We start from the raw sequence: 14,881 nt of genomic DNA, 5'->3' as shown, positions 1-14,881 counted from the left end.
GGGGCAGTGGTGGTGGTACTGTGGGGGGTTGGGGGGGGACACACAGATGGATTGGGGGGCAGCTCCACACCATACCCCCTGTGTCCCTGGAAACACACTCAAGACTCCCACCACAAGAGCACAGTTTGAAAGTTACTCAGTCTTAAGGGCCCCTCCACGGTGGTCTGCAAAGTCTCTAGGTGCTCCCCCACTGGTAGATGGTCCTCTTCTTCTCCTCCTCCTCGGGACTTCAGCAGCTCCAGGCAGCAGACTCTGCAGCAGCAGCAGCAGCTGCTCCAGGAACTCCAGGTGGTGGTCCAGGCAGGCAGAAGGACCCCTCTCAGGTGGTGGTGGCAGTGTTGTTCACAGCAGCAAAGGCTGGGGTCCCTCACTCCCCCCTTCTGGGGAGTGGGCCAGCAGCCCCCCCCCAAGGGGCTGCAGTTGGATCAGTAGCAGCACCTGAGGATGGGGGGGGGGGTCTAGCAGCCAGCCAGTGACCAGGTAGCAGAGAATGGGGGGGAGGGGTGGTGTCTGGCCCAGCCAGAGGAGCAGCTGGAGCAGCAGTCACAGCAGGGCGAGCCCAGGGCCTAGCAGCAGCAGCCCTCTCCCTCCTTCTTCCTCCAGGCCAGAGGAATGCAGGAGTGTAATAGAGGGGAGAGATGTTGGTCCCAAGTTAAGCAGGTCCCTTTTCCCTGCGTAGCGGAACAGGGAAGGTTCCAGAACAATCAGGAACCTTCTGGAGACAATTAAGACAGGCTAATTAGAACACCTGCAGCCAATCAAGAAGCTGCTAAAATCAATTAAGTCAGGCTAATCAGGGCACCTGGGTTTTAAAAAGGAGCTCACTTCAGTTTGTGGTGTGTATGTTAGGAGCTTGGAAGCAAGAGGCACTAGGAGCTGAGAATGAGAATGCAGACTGTTGGAGGACTGAGGTGTATAAGCATTATCAGACACTAGGAGGAAGGTCCTATAGTGAGGATAAAGAAGGTGTTGGGAGGAGGCCATGGGGAAGTAGTCCAGGGAGTTGTAGTTATTGCACAGCTGTTCCAGGAGGTACTCTAGACAGCTGCATTCTACAGGGCCCTGGGCTGGAACCCAGAGTAGAGGGCCGGCCCGGGTTGCCCCCAACTCCTGGTCAGACACAGGAGGAGCTGACCTGGACTGTAAATTCAGAAAAATTCAAACTGAGGGCTGCCGTGAAGCTCCAAGGTGAGCAAATCCGCTAATAAGCACAAGACCCACCAACGTAGAGCAGGAACTTTGTCCCAATACCCTGATTCTTACTCAGTTGTCTTAATAATACAATAAGTTTTAATTTTATGAGAAACATGACAAATAGAAGGCTATGATATGTAATAGCATATTGCATGTCATTGTATGGTTCTTAATTCTGACAAGCAAGAAATGAGAGAGAGTTTTAAGTATGTAGATATCTTGGCCCTAAATTTCCAAACTCGAATGCCTGAAGTTAGGCATGTGATTTTACATCTAGATTCTTAAATAAGAGGCCTGATTTTCAGAGTGCAGAACATCTGAAGCTCTTGTTGATTTATACGGCAATTGCAGGTGCTTAGTATTTTTGAAAATCAGATCTCTTTTATTTACACCTCTAAGTATGGATTTAGGTGCCTAACTTGGGGAACCCACATTACAAAATATTGGCCATTTTAAGTATAAATGAGTGATAAAGTGGAAAACCTTCTTCTTTTTTAGATAAATTGCAGAAACTTCATTGGAAAACAGTTGCGTGTTGCCAGCAGATTTAATGAAGTGACAGTTTCTGGACACCATTTTGTTCCTGAGATGCCAGTTATTTATACAGGTCAGAACACATTCCAGCATAATCCAGTCCTTTCCTTCTCCAAAAAGTTTTGTTTTGTATTAATTTTTACCCTACCTCAGAATCTCTCTTTCATACAAATTAGGAAGCTATTGAATCCTGTTTTTACAACTGTATGAGTGCTTCAGAAATATTGTTTTGAAAGAGACTAGATCAGGTGTGGGCAAACTTTTTGGCCCAAGGGCCACATCTGGGTATGGAAATTGTATCGTGGGCCATGAATGCTCAGGAAATAGGGGTTTGGGGTGAGGACTCTGGGGTGGGGCCAGAAATTAGGACTTAAGGGTGTGGGAAGGGGCGTGGGACTGGGGCAGGGGGTTGAGGTGTGGGGGCGGGGGTGAGGACTCCAGCTGGGGATGCGGCTCTGGGGTGGGGCTGAGGATGAGGGGTTGGGGATGCAGGAGGTTGCCCTGGGCTGGGACCCAGGGGCTCAGAGGGCAGAAGGGGGATCAGGGCTAGGGCAGAGGGTTGGGGTGCAGGACGGGGTCGGGGTGCAGGCTCCAGGTGGCGCTTACCTCAAGTAGCGATTTCTAGCCAGTGGGAGCTGCGGGGGCAGCACTTGGGGCAGGGGCCTCGTGTGGAGCCCCCTGGCTGCCCCTACGCATAGGAGCCGGAGAGCGGAGATGCTGCTTCTTCCGGGAGCCATGCGGAGCTACAACATGGAGCCAGACAAGCTCTGGACCCCGCTCCCTGTTGGGAGCTTGAGGGCCAGATTAAAACATCTGAAGGGCCAGATGTTGCCCCTGGGCCATAGTTTGCCCATCCCTGGACTATAGTTCAGGTCTGTTGTAATGGTAAGAAGAGCCTTTCAAATCTATTAAAATTGGATAACAGTGAAAAGTTTAAAGCCTTGGCAGGTCCTTCAGAAGGAAAAAGAAGGCGGTTCTAAATATCACATATGTGTCAAGGTATCGCATACAAGAGAGAGCGTGGGGGTTGAATTAAGGAAGTTGGGTAAAATCACTGAACAATAGATGATATTGAGAGCACCATAAAGACAGAATCCTTGCTCTCACTTCTGGTGCCCAGTGCCCCATCTATTATTTACAACAATAAAACATATTTGAAAAGTTTAAAAGTAGTGTTATTGACTGTCTGTTAATGCTTTAGATTTATGTTCATAAACCAATTGGAAATCTAATCAACCCAGTGTATTAAATTTATTTTGTCTAATAGTTGAGAAATTGTTCAACTACATCTATGTTCTTATATTTCACTGTAAAATATAAAAATTGTTCCTAATTACTACTTCCTTTTAGATGGCAGTCAAGCACAATCCTTAGTTTGTGTCCCTCTTGATGTGACAGACACACTGAAATGTTTCAGAGAAACCCTAGAAAAATCTAAATACCACAGCAGAGCACTTAGACACAGCAGAAAATTGCTTTCACTATTTCTTGCTCACACACAAGGTAAGGTGTTTGTTATGGTGTCCCTTAATTATCAAATGCTTGTGGTTCCAAGCCACCCCTATAACAAGTGACTGCACATGGTACATATTTTTAGTGGCAAATATTGGAAAGTTAATTTTTAAAATCCAGTGATAGTTGTTGAGAGTAAGATAATAGTCACTTTTATTTAAAGAAAAATTCTGAACTCTGGTAAGGCCAAAATTTAACCAAACATTTTTCTCTTTAAGAACATAAGAACGTCCATAGTCTTCAAAAAAATAAAAATAAAAAGGAAGTATATTTTCACACAATGCAGAGTGAACCTGTGGGACTCTTTGCCAGAGGATATTGTGAAGGCCAAGACTATAACAGGGTTCAAAAAAGAACTAGATATATTCATGGAGGATAGGTCCATCAATGGCTATTAGCCAGGATGAGCAGGGACGGTGTCCCTAGCCTCTGTTTGCCAGAAGCTGTGAATGGGCAACAGAGAATGGATCACTTGTTGATTACCTGTTCTGTTCATTCCCACTGTGGCACCTGGCATTAACCCCTCTCAGAAGACAGGATACTGTGTTAGATGGAACTTCGGTCTGATCCAGTATGGCCGTTCTTATGTTCTTCATTACAGCTTCATTTGTTGTTTCATTCATTCATTCGTTACAGCTTTCGTTATCCATTTAATTCTTGTTGCCCTTTTTTGGTCTGAGTTGTTAGCCAGTATTTGTGCCTCTTGATGAGTTATTTTCATTAGGAGGAGAAGTTGAAGATAGAGTTAGGAATGTCTCTAATGCAGTCCTGTTTTTTTACAAGGATTGTATATAGAGTTCTGTTTCCCTGAACATAATAGAAACAAAGAACAGCAGGCAGTTTCCTTTTTCAGAAATCCAAGTCTGCCTTTCCAGTGAGTACTGTGCCTCAGAAAAGCTTCTGTCTCTAGGTTTCCTCGGAGTGCCACATGCATGACTGCTTCTCATGTTTCTGCTGGCTTTCTTCTCAATTCACACTCAGACACACAGCTGTAACCAATGTGATAGCCCTTACATTTGCAAATAGTTTCAGTTCACCTCCTCTTATTCTCCCTGGATTAGTTCGTGTTCAGGCCTTGTTCTGTACCCAAGTGCCTTGGGATGTGGCTTCCTGTTACTGTGGTAGCTACATAAAGGAACATTTGATTGTTCCTTCTACTTAACCTGAAAGAAGAGCACTTAGGACAGTGTGGTCTTTGATTATCTATAGGTCAAAGATCCTCATGATGGCAGCCATTAACATCTTTCAGCATCACAACATTTATTTTTCAAGACACAATGAATTACAACTTTTAAAAAATAAATGCAAGAAGATCAGCATTTATGAACATATCTACAATATGGTCAAATGTAGTCTCTTGTGTTTAAAACTGCCTATATTGCGGTATGCAGTGTTGTTGCAGCTTTGTTAGTCCCAGGATATTAGAGAGACAAGACCGTGAGGTAATATCTTTTGTTGGACCAACTTCTGTTGGTGAAAGAGGCAAGCTTTCAAGCTTCAGGATCTGAAGAAGAGCTCTGGGTAAACTTGAAAGTTTGTCTCTCTGACGAACAGAAATTTGTTGAATAAAACCTATTACCTCACTGTCACATTCCAGGGTGCAGTCCAGACCAGTGAGGAATAGTGTCACCACCTGCCCTTCACTCTTGGGTGCCTCAGACTGCTTTGCTGTTGTAGCTCCCAACCTGGGCCACTCACAAACAACCTGCCAGCATGCAGTTCATACTCTGAGTGTCTGTGTATATCTGTAGTTGTGGTCCAGCAGCTCTGACCCCAGCAGCCTGTCAGCAACACTCCAGTGACACTCTGGCTTCCACCAGCCGTGATTACTACCTGCAGGGTGACTCCAACACACTCCTAGTCCCAATTTTTCCCCAAAACAAGTGTTCGGCACCCTCTAACCCTCTCCTGGACAGTTCAGTTATTAAAGGGCTGTTGCCCCTGTAAAGGATCAATCAATATTCAACAGTCTGCTACTTTAACTGGATTTACCAAACAGTTCAGTTTAAACACAGCACTGGATTGGTTTAGATTTAAAAAAAAGTTTATTAACAAAAGAAGATAGGATTTTAAGTGAATTCAAATATCAGATTTTAAAGTCAAATGGTTACAAGAACAATAAAGGTAAAATGCTTTCTAGTAGCTAAAATTTAACAACCAAGTCGAGGTAAAATCCTTATCACATGTTCACAGCAACAGGGCTAACCAAATTCTCAAGTCAGAACCCTTCCCAAAGTTCAAAGGCTGGGTCCTTTGTTTTAGGTGAAAGAGAGAGAGAGAGAGAGAGGTAGCTTGGGCTTTTCTGACCCTTTCCTTTACAGTCCAATTAACCTTTAAAATGAGTTCTTCTGAGGGTTACCCTTCAAAGCAAAGTTTATTCAAAGATTAAAGAAGGTGACATAGAGTCTGGTGGTGAAGGAGGCTCCATGCTGTTTGATTTGTCTTCTGCTATCTCCTCTCCTTGCTGTCTCAAGGACCCTGCTTACTACTTATGTGAGGTAAACTTTTTTCGTTCAGAATACTTCTGAATGGGCAGGGCAGTGTGGTTTCGAACATATGCTAAGAACACATACAGGGAGATTTCATAACTTGATATATAATGTTGGTACATACATTGCACCATGACATTATTGACCGGGGAGTTATTAGTATTCAAATGATACCTCACAAGACATATTTTGTACAAAGATTATTACAGTAGTGTGTAGGGTGTGAATATAGGGATGCTTTAGGTCACACTCACCTACCTTGTCTCATCTTGCGCTGCGGTGATGCTGGTTAATGATGTGTATATACGGTACCTATTGTGCCTTGGTGAAGGGCACATTCCTGAGAAATGTGCAATTTTCAGGTCCTTCCCTAAGAGAATGCAAAAGGCAAAAGAGGCTTGCCAAAAACTCTTTTTAGTGGAGAGTCTTATGCACTCCTCTTCAGATCTTGGAGTGGCTGACGCCATAAAGCACTCCATAAAGCATGAGCAAACCTCTTCAAGAAGTGTTCCAGTGAGCTCAGTATCAGCTCACAGCTTCTGGAACTTAGGTCTCAAATAAACCATCCTTCTGAGACCAGAAAAAAAATCTGTGATCGGGGGAGGAAGGACATTACCTCACTGTCACATTCTGGGGTGCAGTCCAGATTGGTGAAGGGCTGTGCCATCCCTTCCCAGCAACCTTGGGTGCCTTACAATGCCTTGCTGAAGTCAGCCACTCATAAACAGCCTGATAGCATGCAAGCCACACTCTGAGTGTTTGTGTGCAACTGCAGCCTGCTAGCCACACGTGGGTTACACTCTTGGTATACTTGGTTATACTGCCTTGGTTATACTGCATGATGACACAAACACTGCCCCTCCTGCTCCAGTCTAATTTTTCCCCCCAGAAATGAATGTCTTGTGCTGCCCAGCCCTCTTGTGGACAATACGAGTTATATTAAGTCCGTTATTTCTTTAAAATAATAATATGCACACAACTTGTCAGCTCAAATGGAATTTCCCAGACACTTCAATTTAAACACAGTGGAATAGATAAAACAATAAAACAAGAGAGAGGTTTTAAGTGAGTAGAAGAAATGAGGCATAAAAATCAGAAATGTGTACAAGAGAAATAGATAAGACATTTACTATTACCTAACTTAACAAACTGTATCAGATGTAAGCAAAGTTTCTCACCACATGCTTTCTTACTGACCAAACCCTATAGGTGAGGACCCTTTCCCCCAGAGTCCAACAAATACCTCCTTTGTTGCTTCAGATGCAGCGAATGCGATGGACAGGGTGCCTGAGGCTAGTTGTCCCCCCTTTTTATAGTTTCAGTTTTCCTCTTGAAAAACATTTCCAGCTGGTCACCAGGAGATAAAAAGTCTATGTGGAAGGAGACTCACTGCTGTGTTTTTCTCACCTGTTTGAGTATCCTTTGTTTCTGTTCCTGGTTGATGACTCAGTTTACTGCTTAAATGTAAATTAAACAGCGCACACTTTCCTTTGTTTAGGAACCTTTGCCAACCTCAGTTTGGGCAAGGCTGTGGAGTTTGGAACATATGTCAATAACATACAGGGAAACCTTACAGTGTTGCCACACATATTTTATCAGGACAGTACTGACCAGCAAATTATGAGTTTTCAAATGATACCTTACAAGCCATACTTTGTACAAATATTATTACAATAGTGTGTACTGTATGAATATTAGGATGTATTCTGTCACAGAGATCTTCTTGGGTACTGTCATCTAGCATATCTAAAGAAGTGCAAACAACAATAGAAGATCTGCTGTTTGATGGATACAATTGGTTTAATGCTAAAACTAATTCATAGAACTTGTTAAAAAAATGGACGAAATATTTTTACAATGGAAACCAAAACCTTTTTCACAAATATATCTGTTTTTATGAAAATGTTATTGGGAAAGTTTCTCAGGTCTATGATGGAATGTCAGTGAAGAGGAGGAGGAGCAAGAGACCCACGCTCCAAAATAGCTAAGCACTTGCCTGGGATATGGGAGGCCCAGCTTCAAGTCCCTGCTGTGCCTGATTCAGAGCAGGGACTTAAACCTGGGTCTTCCACATTTCAGATGAGTGCCCTAGCATGGTGCTATTGGCTTTTCTGAGGGGGAAGGGTGTCTCTCTCTCTCTTTCTCTCTCTTCTCCCGACTCTAAAAAATCAATTCTGGACCTTAGAAACCTTCTCACTGAAAGTTTTGTTGAAACATACAAGTTTTGGTTCCAATAAAAAAAATTGGTTGAAATATTCCCAACCAGCTCTAGTTACTACACTCAGAAGGTTCAGATGGCCTCTGCTAAAAAGAGAAAAAGATACCAGAGGAGGAAATCATCTGCCTCCTCCTTCATTATCTGTTCACCTTTCAATGTCATCATCAAGGCAGCTAATTTGACTCCTTGTTTAGGAGCCATGTACATTTTCTGGAGTATCTTTCCCCCCCCACACACACTTTTCAGAACCATTTGTTTTATTTTTGTGGGGTCTGGAACCTCACCACTACAGATCATTGGCTGTAGAGATCACAGAGGTGGGGTATTCTAGAGAAATCCAGACCTCCCTACCTACCAGCCCTATTCCCAATCCCCTTTCAGAGACCCCTTTCACAAGAGCGTGTTACATCAAGAAGTGGAGTCCCTTCTAAGTTTTGGTGCTGTGAAAGAATTGCCTCTATAATGCAAAGGGAAGGGGTTTCATTCCTAATACTTTTCAATATTGAAGGAAAAAAAGGTGTGGTGCACGTTTTTGGACTTGACGCAGATAACCACCTTCAGCTGCAGATTCAAGTTCTAGGTGGTAAAACTGCCCTCTGTAACTTTTTTTCATTGAGGCACAAGACTGGTATGCAGCTCTCAACCTCTAAGATGCTTATTTTCACATAGTAATCCATCCTGCTCATCCTCCTGGGGTTCCAAGTGGGTATTTTCCACTATCTGTAGAGTGTTCTACTATTTGGTCTATTGACAGCACTGAGTGTCTTCATTGAGGGCCCTTGTTATGTGAGGAAAAAAAGGAGTCCAGATTTACCCATACCTCGATGATTTGCTCATTTGAGGGAAACCTTCACAACATGTGACCAACTCCACATGTTGCTTTTTGTAGTTTATACAGATAGGGTAAGAGATCAAGCTACTTAGACCCAGAGATTTTTTCAACTAGATTTCTACTTGCATTAAGGTATACTATGAATATGTGAATTTAGATCCACCTTCAACATTATAGCTTACTTCACAATGGCTCAGGCAGCTACCACAGCTTCATTGAGAAGTGTTCCAATCTGAAAAATCTGTAGGGCAGCAACATAGGATTCAGTACATACATTTACACAAAATTACTCCTTAGTAGAGTCATTAAAATCTGATGCCCACTTTGGCAAAACTGTCTTGAAGTTGCTATTCAGGTAGACTCTGAGCATCCACCTTCTATGACTTAGGTTACTGTTTGTAAGGCACCAGAAGTGGAATACTATGGACAAGCACTCGAAGAAGAAGAAACAGTTACTTATTTTATTGTACTTGTGATTCCTCTAGAGGTGTATTCCTCAACCCATGCTTCTTCCACACAACTACAGAATCCTATAACACCTGGATTCTATACTGGCAAAGGAACTGAGGGACACTTGGGGTCACCCCAGCTTTTATGCCATGTGGTGTATGAGGACAACCTCAGTGTATATGGACAACACATCTTGAAGAACCACAGTTACTCGGCATATAGAACATCTTGTCTGCAAAGATTCCAGCATCCATCACTGTGTAAAATAGGAGCCCAAAGAATACTTCTTAATTTGCTGTAGATCTCTGGATTGACATTGTGTTGAGTTGCTGACTGACTTTCTGGTCCTGGAAAATTTCTCCTTGAAAGCTATATGGGGCAAATAGGAACATTTAAAAACTTGTTTGTTTAGTGCTTTCAGGCTAAATCCAGAGTATAAGTAATGCTCAGTGTGTCATAGTTCATTTATTCAGAGCAAATTAATATATACTGCAGGGATAGAAAATATTTCTGAAAAATTCAGCCTGATTTTCTGCTCCCATGTTTATTCACTTTTAATCACAAGTTGCCTATTCCTTCTAACCTGCTATTATAAAGACCAGAAATGTCATGTAGAAATCATACACTGAAAATATTTGTTTGGGTGATATGGTTTAGAATCATTTATGTTAAGGAAATATGGCTGTAAACTATATTTAGTAAGTAAATTACATTTTTGACCTAGATACCTTTGGAAGAGTACCCTATCGGATCTCTTCAAATGAAAAAGTGGAATTTAGTGTGGGAGCTGAACTGACATTTCTACCAAAACCACATGACCTTTCTCAAGAAAAATTTAATTTCCCCAGTATGGTCGAAAGCAGACCATTACCTGAGTCACAGCTCTCAGTAGTTGTCTCTTCATATGAAAAAACTATTGGTAAGATATTTACATATTTTTGTTTACAGCTAATACAAACAACTCTGTTTACCTATGTTGATGTTCCTCTTCATGCAGTTTTATTCTCTGTCCCTTTCACGTCAGACAGTCTTCACAGAAGGTATTCCCCATCGGCATAGTGTTTATGGGACACCCCCTCCCGCCCCCTCCTTAATAAAAAAAATAATTTCCCCAGTATGATCCAAAACAAGCCAATACCTCAGTCACAATTTTCAGTAGTTATCTCTTTATATGAAAAATGTTACTTCAGTGGAGCTTCACTGATTTACATCAGTTGAGAATCTGGCTCATGATTTTATCATCTGACCGTATCCCTTTACTTCTTTTTATAGACTTTTTCCAGGAAACCATGTGACAGCTAAGGGGGTTTATGATTTTTTAAACTGCTGTATGCAACCTGTAGAAATGAGAGAATTGCATTTGTATCATGAATGCTTATTTTCAAACAAGTTCTGTCCATTTAATAGGTCTGAAAGATATTCATGTGTATGTCCTGCTCTTGCCCCAGTTGGAGTTAGTGGGAATAGGATTGGGTCCATAGTCAAACATTTGAAATTAAAATATCCCCAAATCCTCAGAAACCTTTACATAAAATATTCATAATCTTATTTACTATCTCCTGTGTGCAAATCTATTTCTGTTGCAAAGTTGTTCAAGATCCAGTAATGGTTTTAATTTATAATGGATTTTTTTCTAATTGATGAAAAACAGAAATCCTTCAAATAAATAACCAGAGAGACCTCAAGGTGCAGGCTCTACATGAACTTGGAAATCTTCACTTTTATGCAGGAAAGAAGAGGTACATAGTCACTGGATGAACAGTAGATACAAAAATGACATAATTTTTATTTTTGTAATTTTATCTATAATTCTCCTGACTTTCAGTTCTTCTATGGGTTAATCTGCTGTCTTCATTTCCATATTGTTCTCCCATCCATTTTCTCTACTAACTACGTTAATGAATGGCTTTCTTTGGAACCAATATATATGCGTCACTACGAAGTAACTATGTCATTTACCATACAGCTATTTGATCTTAGTAAAATATTGATCAGCTAGTGAGTTGATCAAAAATTATATTTTTTGTGTCTTACAAACTAGATTCCAATTTTCTGTCTGAATAACAATTATTTGTAGCTGACAGAAAGCAGAATAAAACTCTTCTCTTACAGAAGATGTCAGCAATATGATGGATACATTTTTTTATGTTACAGAGCTGCTTTTAAATACTGGTGTCAAGCCCTTGATGAAACACTTAACATAGCTGATGTACTTAACAACTGGCAAGAGTTAGATGGCTTTTCAAAAAATGTTACTGACGACTTTACGGATGGAAGTTCTAAACATTTTAGTGAGAAATGTATTTATCAAGCTGGAATTTGGGGATGCTTGCATGCAGCAGTTTTAGCGGCTAAGATAGCTCAGTATGTATTTTATTTTTAATGTATTTCTTTAGATTTTAGAACTCCACACCAACAAATGCCCATCTAAGGCCTTGAGTGCTCCAACATCAATTTAAAAACCCATTAAAGAGGAGTTATAAAACAAAATCAGTCAAAGCAGCTGTACTTCTGCTATTACCCTGACCATGTCCCTTGCTAATTAACAGTGAGCATGCCCAATACAGTGTAACTGTAAATTCCCACACTGCATCACAGTTTTTCCTTAAAACAAAAATTAATCCCCCAACTTCCTCAGCCTTCTTCCAATTCCCCTCAAGCACATGAACTTTGTAGCATGCCCAGAAGGTTAACAGATTTAAGCTATTTTAGATCAGCATGTGGAGAGTATTCTAAAGGAAGTGGCCCTCTTTGAGAACACTCTGCGGACAGCCCCCTCTCTCAAGCACTGCCCTCTGATCTTAACTGCAGCTGTATGGCGCAGGGAGAGATCATAGGAATATAATAATATTTATTATATTAAAAAAGATATATATCCCAAAGATACTTAAATTTAATTCAGTTAGGTCTCCCAAGGACGTTGCAGGAAATTGCCATATCTGTCACAGCTAGGGCTTGTGAGGTAGTCCTGGGAAAGCAGCCTTACAGCTTTCTTCCTCAATTCCTGCACTGAGGGAATCCTTCTCCATCAATTTCCAGGGCTTTTAGAGCCCCTTTGTGCTGCTCTGGCCCTCTTACCCAAAGTAATGGGACTGGAGCAGAGGTAAGGATTTTGCCCCATAAAATGCAAAAGATTAAAGCACTTTGCACATATTATACACACCATAGTGGCCTATCATCATGAAATCTCTGGTGAGGTATTATGAGGGAGGATATAGCCTCGTATCTATTTATTTCTCTTTTTTTCTATATAGGTTCTTATACTGCCCTCATCACCATAATATTGAGAACCTTCCAGTAGTTCATTAAGCCATGTGACTTAACATTTTCAAATCTGAAAAACTGCTAGAGGTCATTATTAATAATTATTATAGTACGGAAAAAAGCTTGGTTAATTAACATAAATTAATGAACACATTCAAAAGTCTTACCTATATGTTATACTTACTCAGGTATATACTGACATCAAATGTGAGACTAAGAACTAAATGCTGCATTTTCTCTGCTATACTCTTTAAGGTAAGGATATATTTTAATTTAGAATGTATTCAGTAGTTGGCATATTGTTTTCAAGGTATAAAGCTCAATAAATGGTCAATGAAATAAAAATATTCCTGTATCAAATTATGTAGAGTCAAGATTGAAGGTAGATACCAATTTATGCACATGTATTTTAGTCTCAAAAATTATCATTTCAATAAAAAGTTACTCTCAGAGAAAAAATAAAATATTGTAATATGAAGATGGCTAAAACATTTGCCAGTCTTTTTTCTTCTTGAAATAGATACCATCAATATCAGCAGTGTGCTTCCTGTCATAGATCTCTACAGAGTCGTCATAGATTGTCACACATTTTTAACTAGGTAACTGGGAGTATAGAAACTTTTTAAAAAATTCACTGAAGAATGTTTCTTTTGGTAATGCAAAATATTGACTATTCATGCTAAATTTTCAACTGTTAGAAGTTTCCTTTAAAAGGTATGGCAGAGCATTCAAATTCAAAAATTTCACTTAGAAAGAAAGTAAGATCTTTAAATTAAGAATGCAATCTTTTGGAAACAAAGTCAGGAGTAAAGATGTTTCTATATACTCTGGGAATGGAGATTTGAGGCATTACTAAAAACAGGGATCCTGAAAGAGGGATCACAAATATCCTGTCAGCTGGACTTCTCATACGCACAGGGGTCTATGCTAATAGATACCAGTGCAGCCTCAGGAACTTAATCAGCTTCATCCAAAAAAATGGAGAATAGAAAATTCATGCATTATTTTAATCACATGCATCATTCTAGGATCCTTATGCTGCAACCTGATCCACGAGGATAGAACCCATCCAGACTGAAGCCCTGTTAACTTCACCAAGAATAGAAACCAAATCCTAACATTTGAGCAAAAGAATTTCAATTATCTATTAGCGCTATAGTGTCTGTGATACAAAGCTGAAAAATGTTGATTCCATGAATCAGAGAGCAATAGTATCAGCCGATCATCGCAGTATTGTCCTATTGGAAATACTTGTGCATGACTGGAGTTGGATCTGTCCTAGTTCATTCAGATGGCTGGTAGAAGCTTGGTAGAAGAGTGTGCTGCAAAATGTGATCAGAGTGTGCTGCCATGGTACCTGACAAGGGTAAAGTCCCATAACTTGTTTGGTTTGGAAGGTTGTTTTATAACATTGTTTCCTCTTTTTGGTATAGTCTTTAATCTAGTTATTATCCCAGGTTTATGCTAGCTATTTTGTGTTTCACATTGCTGCATGAATATATAAACAGTAAGGCCATGTCTGCTCTAGTGAGCTTACAGTGGCACAGCTGTACTGATACAGCTGTGCCACTGTAAGATCGCTCATGTAGACATTCTATGCTGATGGGAGAGAGCTCTCCCATCGACATAATAGAACCACCTCCATGCGTGGCAGTGGCTATATTGGCAGGAGAGGCTCTTCCACCCACATAGCACTGTGCACGCTTACCACTTATGCCGGTGAAAAGTATGTTGCTCAAAGGTGTGTTTTTTTTCACATCCCTGAGCGACATAGCTTTTGCCGACATAAGTGGCAGTGTAGACATGGCAAGTCTCTAGGCCATGAGTGCTAATTGTGATGTCATAGTCTCTGTATAGGAGGAATTTTCAATTTCAGAGACAACATTTTTATCTTGTACAATACTCGCCCTTCTACAAATTTTGCCCCTTAAAATCCATTTAAGATGGATCAACTTTAGTAAACAACTCAAAGAAAACACATTTTCCCTATTTAAACTTACTGTCCATGTGTCAAAAACAGTACTATTCTGTGGCTTGGTCTAGCATAGTAAAGATGCTGGCAGGCAGGATGACGGCCATCACTATCCAGGATGTTCCCACTCTCTAGGGCTCTCTCCTCAGCTTTTTCACTTTGACTTCTCCCTCACTCAGCAGGCACAGGAGGGCAGGGTTCATGTCTTCAAATAGTAGCCATTTCTCTCGTGACCAAAGAAGACTATAATAGAAAAAAGGGAAAAAACCTCCCATTGGTTCTGCCTCTTACAGTAGCATTTTTACCTTGGGACGGCTATTGTGGTTTCTACTTTCAATGAAAGAAATCTCACCTACCTCAGTGAAACAAGGAGGTGGCTGAAGCAGAGTCCTGAGTTGTGACAGACAAAACCAGCC

General features: G+C 40.9%; 1 protein-coding gene across 5 annotated transcripts in view; it reads left to right on the top strand.

Annotated features, from left to right (window-relative positions):
- CFAP54 (cilia and flagella associated protein 54) overlaps positions 1 to 14,881 on the top strand; it is a 184,614-nt gene that overhangs the window by 98,794 nt on the left and 70,939 nt on the right. For all 5 annotated transcript variants that reach the window (XM_038387606.2, XM_038387605.2, XM_043491960.1 and 2 more), the window contains 6 exons: positions 1,693 to 1,801; positions 3,079 to 3,231; positions 9,954 to 10,148; positions 10,881 to 10,968; positions 11,384 to 11,593; positions 12,682 to 12,748. In XM_038387606.2, the coding sequence (XP_038243534.1) occupies positions 1,693 to 1,801; positions 3,079 to 3,231; positions 9,954 to 10,148; positions 10,881 to 10,968; positions 11,384 to 11,593; positions 12,682 to 12,748 (822 nt within the window). The remainder of the gene's footprint in view (positions 1 to 1,692; positions 1,802 to 3,078; positions 3,232 to 9,953; positions 10,149 to 10,880; positions 10,969 to 11,383; positions 11,594 to 12,681; positions 12,749 to 14,881) is intronic.

This window comes from Dermochelys coriacea, chromosome 1 (genome assembly GCF_009764565.3).
Source record: "Dermochelys coriacea isolate rDerCor1 chromosome 1, rDerCor1.pri.v4, whole genome shotgun sequence".
NCBI classification, from domain to species: Eukaryota; Metazoa; Chordata; order Testudines; family Dermochelyidae; genus Dermochelys; species Dermochelys coriacea.
The sequence above is the reverse complement of the archived record's forward strand: the minus strand, read 5'-3'. Positions and strand labels throughout refer to the sequence as shown.